The following is a 7314-nucleotide window of genomic DNA, read 5'->3' as shown; positions in this document are numbered from 1 at the left end:
GTTTCGTTACTGTGTTGTGGTATTACTGTGCTGTAGGCGCTCATTTATTTTTAAAATCAATTGATTTGCTTTAATCAATGTTTTGTTAATTTTTACACTTTTTATCTTTAGACTTTTCCACAGATCCCATAGGAATCAATTGTGGCCCCTTGGGACTCCCCTAAACCCAGTTTGAAAACGCCTGATTTAGTAAATTTAACGGCAATGTATACTTTTGTTCTCTGTGTGGTCTTAAAAACCCGAAAGCAAATACTTTTCTATATAGGCTAATCACCATTTATTTGTCATTAACAGAAAGTAGGCCTAAACAAATACTTACAGTACCTAGTTTTAAATAATATTTATAAAATATCATATTAATCTACAAAACTAAGATAAAAGTAGCTACATCAACACCAAACCATCTGGCGTAACAGTATCCTTTGTTTGTATTTTTTTTTGTGTGTAACAAATTCCAACTAATTTGCCTCCAGAAACCAACTAGCAGTCTAGCACTCTGCGGATGACGCAACCTGATCCAGCCAATCACAGCGCGGTTTGAAGTTTCTCTGCAGTCATTGGTCCTCTGCGCGTGATGTAGTGCAGAACCCGGAAATTATTTTTTGTGTGTGTTTACCTGGTGTTTACATCGTGAGTCGAAATGTCAAACTGAACCACTGACCAGGTCTGAAGATCTCACTTCAGTTTTTCAGAACTCAATTGTTCGTTGTATTTCAGAGTTTCCCCTGAGCGCTTGTTTCAGTCAGCAGCTGAAACTAAGCATGTTTTTATGAATTAATTTGTGCCCATGACAGTCAGACTAAATTCCATGAATTAATTCATTTAAGTTGACATTCATTCGTGTTTTCCATTCAGGGTGATGGGGAACACCGACAGTGTTGTAGCGCAGAAACGACTGGCTCGTTTTCGTCCGGATGAAAGACCCGTTATAGAGGGGACATTTGACAGGCTTCATGGAACTGGCTCCTCCGCTTCTTCATCTGGAAAAACGGGGAAGGTTTTATCCCTAGACATGCTGAAGGTAAGGTGAGCAGCTGTGGCATAAGCATTAAACTAATTATGTTAAACCTCAAATTTAATTAATTTGAATTATATTTGTGTATGTGCGTGTATATATTATCCTTAAAAGGAGAGTTCACCCAAAAATGAAAATTCTGTCATCATATACTCACCCTCAAGTTGTTCTAAACCTGTATGAATTTCTTACTTCTGCTGAACACAAAAGAAGATATTTTGAAGAATGCCAGTAACCAAAGAGTTGATGACCCCATTGACTTCCATAGTAATTTCCCCCCCATACGGAGTCAATGGGGTCCATCAACTGTTTGGTTACCCATATTCTTCAAAATATATTTTTTTGTGTTCAGCAGAAGATAGAAATTCATACAGGTTTAGGACAACCTGAGGGTGAGTAAATGTCACGATGACAGAATTTTCATATTTGGGTGAACTATCCTTTTAATGATTTTGTGTCCCGGTGTGATGAACATCACAACACTGTTATTATTGTTAACTAAAACTAAAATGTTTTTGTACTTCAAATAAAATAAATGTTAACTGAAATAAAGATATAAAAAACCCCTTTAACTTATTTTATATTAGCTAGTTGCCAACAATGCAAATACAACATTTCTCATTTTCTTTTATTTGAACTTGATGTACTTACTAAAATAACTAATACTGAAATACAATTGATATATATATAAACAGAAAATATATATTAAAAAAATAAATTCAGAATATTAATAAAAACTATAACAGTTTTTCAGTGTTACTAAAATAACACTGTCTTGAACTGAACGATTGAAAAACCGTAGTGAATTTCCACATATTCCTAAGTCTACCGCATAATTTCTTACCCATCAGTGGGACAATCATAAATCATTGATGTCCAGTTAAATGCTGTCTGAAGTCATTTGTAAGAAGGCTGAACAGTATTGTAGAATATCTAATAATAATCTGCCTAAAAATCAATAATGTAATTGTTATGGCTGGTGAACAGATGCAGATCTGTCAAACATTTTCTCTTTGGATTGCATTTGCAAACTTAAGATACATTGATTTGAACTTTTTGCTGTTTTTTTATTTTTTATTATTTGTTTCAGATGACAATGGGAAAGATGTCCTCAGAATCAATGATAAAGAGAGTATTCCATGGCATACACAGCATTGATCCAGAAGTGCCACTGCCCCCTGGTGATGGTGTAAGTCGTGAGCAGTTGGTTATTTTCCTGGCAGATATTCTCAGAGGAACAGCAGAGGAACGTGCACCTTTGGTCTTGGCAATGGCAGAGGGTGCAAAGGCTACTGCTACCACAGCTGAGCAGATCAGAGGTGTAAGTATCACCAAAATCTAATTATATAAAGGGTTTCAGTATTAAGTGTTATGTACTATTATTTTTTTAGTTTTCACTTTAATTTTAGTTTACGGTTTAGTTGTTATGTGCTTTTGTCATTTTTATTAGTTTTTCATATTTATATATTTTTATATAGATAGAAATATCTCTATATAGATTTAATTAATTTTTATTTCAGTTAAGTTTTAGTAATTTTAGTACTTATTTCATTTAGTTGGCAGGGCATATTTTCTAAGTTTTGTTTAAGTTTTTCAGCTAATAGTTATAATGTGATTTTTGTTTTGTTTATTTCAGCTTCATTTCAATAACCAAAGTTGATTTCATTAACACTGTTAAACATAGGCCTGAAAATATAAACCAACTAGGCCCGGTTTCACAGATAGGGCTTAGATTAATCCAGGATTCGGCCTTAGATCAATTAGGACATTTCTGTAGCTTTTATAAACATGCCTTAGAAAAAAAAAAAACATTACTGGTGTGCATCTTGAGACAAAACAATGGCACTGACATATTTTAAGAAGGATATATCAGTGCAGGTTGCTTTCTGTTAAAACAGCTCAAATGTGTATTTTTTGTCTAGGACTAGGCCTAAGCTCATGACTGTTTAAACCCACAAAGTCAATTTAACAATGAAGCATCAATACAATTTCCAAATAATTTTTAATATCTTATTGTGGTAATTTAATGTTTATGAAATAGTTTGTGGAAGACCTGGTTTCAGCGGCAGTGCAGACTCTAGTCCACAGGGGGCATCTGCGAGGTTGGCAACCCGATCGCATGGCTGATGGCCATCAAGGGGTTAAACTGCTGTCAGAACATTTGACCTCTGAATTAAAATCTTCAGGTTTGTATCAGAATCACAGTAAATGCTGTTTTAGATTAAATCCAAATGAAAATGAATGAAGTGTATTTTTAAATAATGTGAATGTGAACCATTTGGATAAATCTCTTAAATAAGAGGTGTTCTTTTAGTAGTATTTATATACTATTAAAATATTTATTAATATTTTGAATTAGCTTTTATTTTTATATTTTACAATTTTATGCTTAGTAATTTTTAATAGCTTTTGTTTTTGCTTAACGCTTTACAATAATTCCATTTGTTAACATCAGTTATCTACATTAGTTACATGAACTAACAGTGAAAACATGATTCTAAAGCATTTATTAATTTTAGTTAGTTAATTTCAACATCAAAAATTGTATCTTTTAATATTATTTAATGGACCTGAGCTAACATGAACTAACAATGAACAGCTGTATTTTTATTAACATTAATGTATTAACTAACATTAACTAATGGGACCTTATTGTGAAGTGTTACCTTGTTTTAACTAACAGTTGCAGTGCACAGCAAGAGGATTATTTAATATAATTAGTCCTTATCGCTTCAATAGACCAGAGTACGTGTGACATTCCATGTCTGGAAGACTGGATTTTCCGGATCCCAGCAATGGCCATGTTCTTGGAGCTTCTGATTGGTGAGGGGCTAGGAGTTGGTTTGCCCTCTCGTCCTCCCCCAACTCTCTTGCCCCCGTGTCGGTACGCTCCCTGGAGTGACCTCCGATGTATCTTGAATCTACCTCTTCTGATGTTCCTGTCCCCTCAACTACCAGAGGGACATAGCGCCCCCTGGAGGTTGTTATTCTCTACAAACATACACGGGGAAAGCTTCACCCGATTGGTGGGCAACTGCAAAAGTCGGGGTCCCACTGTCATGTTGGTAAAAGACACTAAAGGTCATATCTTTGGTGGCTTTGCGTCTCAAAGCTGGGAGGTCAAGCCTCAGTTTCAGGGTGAGTTCAGAAGGATTAAACCATATACAATGTTATGCTGTGTTCATGCCATGTCATAATTGTGGTAATTATGAGATGATAACCCAGAGTCGGAGCCATTCACATCCTCGGATTCAAAATTATGTGTTTCTACGGCAACACCGTCAGTGCCAAAATGGCTCTGTAGCAGTCAGGTGGTACATCGATATATACACTCTTAGATCAAAGGACAGTGTAAAAGTAACCCCATTCCGTGGGAAAACTACTGGCTTGAACTATGGGTGATTTATAGGTTCAAATAGAGCCTGCTTTAAGGTAGCTATTTTTTAACTGTTAATGCTTTATTGTCATGTTAATTTGCCCTAAATTCAACACAAGAGAGATTTTCTTCACACACAGTATGAGTTGCAGTCTGAAGACGTTTTTCCGCACCATTTTGATTGACAGGATATTATTGGCCCTGATCATCAGCTGCTTTTTCACGAGTTCACACTTACATATAATTTTGAGGGAGTAAGATTTAATGCGTATTTGGCGTGCTGTCCGGAGGGAGGGCTCCGAGCTCGGAATTCAGCCCGAACCCAGAGTACTCCCCCCGCATGTAAGTGTTTAGAACTAGAAGTGTGGAGAAGGGGTGGTGGGGGGATGCTGCAAACTGTCAATGGATCGACGTAAGACTGCTGAGTCTATATATACCCTCTTGTCATTGATTGCTGAGTGCTATCCACTCGTGTTAATTATCTGAACATGCACCTCCCGAACTTAGTTAATAAAACTTCATTAAATAGTTGGCCGATACATCGGTGCATCTCTACCAAAAAGGTTCTATATGGGATAAATTCAATAAGGAGAAGTGTCTTAAATGTTTACAAAAGTCGCTTCTATATATGAAGTGCCTCACAGAACCCTTTAAGGTTCTATATAGAACCTTTTTTTTCTAAGAGTGTCAGAGTTTACAAATTGTAATTACAAGTTCTATGAGGCCATGAACGCTTACAAAATCTCGTAATTAGTTAATTCTGACATGGTGTGAACACACCTTTATACATTACAATCAATGTTTTCTTCTTTTTGCACTAGGCGATTCCAGGAGCTTCCTCTTCTCTATTTCTCCCTACATGCGAGTGTTCACCTGTACAGGCTATAACAATCATTACATGTACTTGAACCAGGGCCAGCAGACCATGCCAAATGGCTTGGTGAGATCAATATTAAACAGTGCTCAAGGCTTTACAATACCATGGAGCAAAACAAAACTACATTGTTACTTCTCTTTTTTAGGGTATGGGTGGTCAGCATGGCTATTTCGGCTTGTGGTTGGACTGCGATTTTGGACACGGCCACAGCAGGGCTCGACCACGGTGCACTACATACGGCAGTCCTCAGCTCTCAGGAGACGAGGAATTCAAACTGGACACCGTGGAGATGTGGGGCGTTGGGCAGCTACCTGAAGAACAGGAACAGGTCTGTGATAATATGCTGAATTTTATAGTTTTTTGGGTTTGCATTTTTGATACTAAAAAATTGAAATGCAAAATTGAAATGTTCCTGATCTTGACATTCAGGATGAGAAGAAGAAAAGCATACTAGATGCAGATCCTGAAGTACAGGCCATGATGGAAATGACAGGGAAGACCCTGCACAGCCAAGGCCTCCGAGAACCTGAGGAGGATGAGGGACAGTGAGGATGGAAAAAAGATGAAGACAACATGGAGATCAAACTAGCAGTGTTTCTTTTAAGTGTTTGGTTTGGTTTGGTTTGGTTTGTGTTTTTACACTAATATGAATGATGAAGAAACCACACTGTTAAGAACCACTTATTAAGGTGTTATTACACTGCAGTTTTTATGTGGATATGCAAAATCAAGGAGCTGGTTTCCTGCTTTCTGTGAAATATTAAAATGTGCACACAAGATGTTCTGCCTGACTACTGTTTAACACTGAGTATTGACAATGTGTGACTGGATTCTACATTTCTTATCAAATATCTGGTCATTATGTGGTTGCATTTTGTCTTGACTGATAACTTTAGTGTCTGTAAACTGAAAGATTGGAAAATGGAAATTATTATTAATGGTGCTTGCCAATGTTATTGCTCATACTTAAACTTTGGCACGCTACTCCTCACGCACCATTTGTCGTAGACCCATCAATGAAGTGTCAAATCGACCAGTTTATTGAGGAGAGGTGTGCTATGACTTTTATAAGCCATTGGGTGTACGATGTTCGTCCAGTGGGCGATAAATCAGCCGAAAAAAGTTCCATAGACTTAACATTAGCAAAAAATTTGAAAGATCATATCTTTGGATCAGAAGGTCAGAGAGACTTGGGGTTGGGCTCTTTTGACTCGGCCTATCAAGCAGCTTCATAACAACTTCAACTTCATAGCCACGCCCTAGCAGCCAGTTACGGGACCCTAGTAACCATTAAACAACATTAACAAGCAAAATCTCAGCACCAGAACATTGTAGAAACACAGAGTTGGCCTTTTTCGACTCAGACTGGCAAACAGTCTTTAAATATCAAGCCATAAACTGTATAAGCAAACCCTAGTAACCATAAAGATTACCCTAGAAACCGTACAATCACATGAATAAGCTATATCTCAGAGAATATATTATAGACTAGACATATGGGCTCGTTTGTTTCGGTTGGGAAACCAGTCTGTGAATATTACCATGGTAACTGTATAGCCACACCCTAGCAACCGAGTGCCGAGTTTTGCCACTGTAAGCACCACTCACATTTTTTTCAGGAAATGTACATTATAGTTATTATTATTATTTTCTTATGAATTGTTAAAACCCAGAAAGCACCAAATACATAAATGTAATTCTCAGAATGAAAATGTAAAAGAATTACTATTGATTGACAATGGGAAATTACAAAACCATGTAATAATGGCAATTAAAAAAAAAAGGAACTTTGTTTCCACAATAATTTGACAGTAAAGTGTAACTTTGATAGATGCTGTAGGCCTACTGGAGTTTCCAGCATGCATCGCTGTATTAATAAAATGTGCAGATTACTGTTTATTGTTTGCTGCTTTTAGTAATGGTTCTTTTGCAGTCACTCACTGTTTTTAATATTATTAAACAATGAACAATCCTAATAATGTACTATACAACATGGATATTAAATAAGTGAACCACTTTGGTTTTTAGGTCGAAATTACACTTTTT

The 7314-nt window shown here is 36.6% G+C and overlaps 1 protein-coding gene across 2 annotated transcripts; it reads left to right on the top strand.

Annotated features, from left to right (window-relative positions):
* Window positions 1-578: 578 nt before the first annotated feature.
* meak7 (MTOR associated protein, eak-7 homolog) lies at window positions 579-7165 on the top strand. Of its 2 annotated transcripts, none has more exons than XM_079873430.1 (8): window positions 579-664; window positions 856-1021; window positions 2106-2336; window positions 3057-3201; window positions 3755-4153; window positions 5213-5331; window positions 5414-5596; window positions 5698-7165. In XM_079873430.1, exons 2-8 carry the CDS (start codon window positions 860-862, stop codon window positions 5815-5817), a joined length of 1359 nt encoding a protein of 452 aa, XP_079729556.1. In that variant the 5' UTR covers window positions 579-664; window positions 856-859; the 3' UTR covers window positions 5818-7165. The 2 variants fall into 2 exon arrangements, with proteins under 2 accessions (XP_079729556.1, XP_079729557.1); XM_079873431.1 differs by having other exon boundaries at window positions 630-701.
* The last annotated feature ends 149 nt before the right edge of the window (window positions 7166-7314 follow it).

Source organism: Squalius cephalus (genome assembly GCF_949319135.1).
Source record: "Squalius cephalus genome assembly, chromosome: 6".
Classification (NCBI taxonomy): domain Eukaryota; kingdom Metazoa; phylum Chordata; class Actinopteri; order Cypriniformes; family Leuciscidae; genus Squalius; species Squalius cephalus.
The sequence above is the reverse complement of the archived record's forward strand: the minus strand, read 5'-3'. Positions and strand labels throughout refer to the sequence as shown.

Coding starts and splice junctions, on each gene's coding strand:
- meak7 (XM_079873430.1), top strand. CDS start 860: ATGGGGAACACCGACAGTGTTGTAGCGCAGAAACGACTGGCTCGTTTT. Junction 1,022..2,105: donor TATCCCTAGACATGCTGAAG/GTAAGGTGAGCA, acceptor TATTTGTTTCAG/ATGACAATGGGAAAGATGTC. Junction 2,337..3,056: donor CAGCTGAGCAGATCAGAGGT/GTAAGTATCACC, acceptor TTTATGAAATAG/TTTGTGGAAGACCTGGTTTC.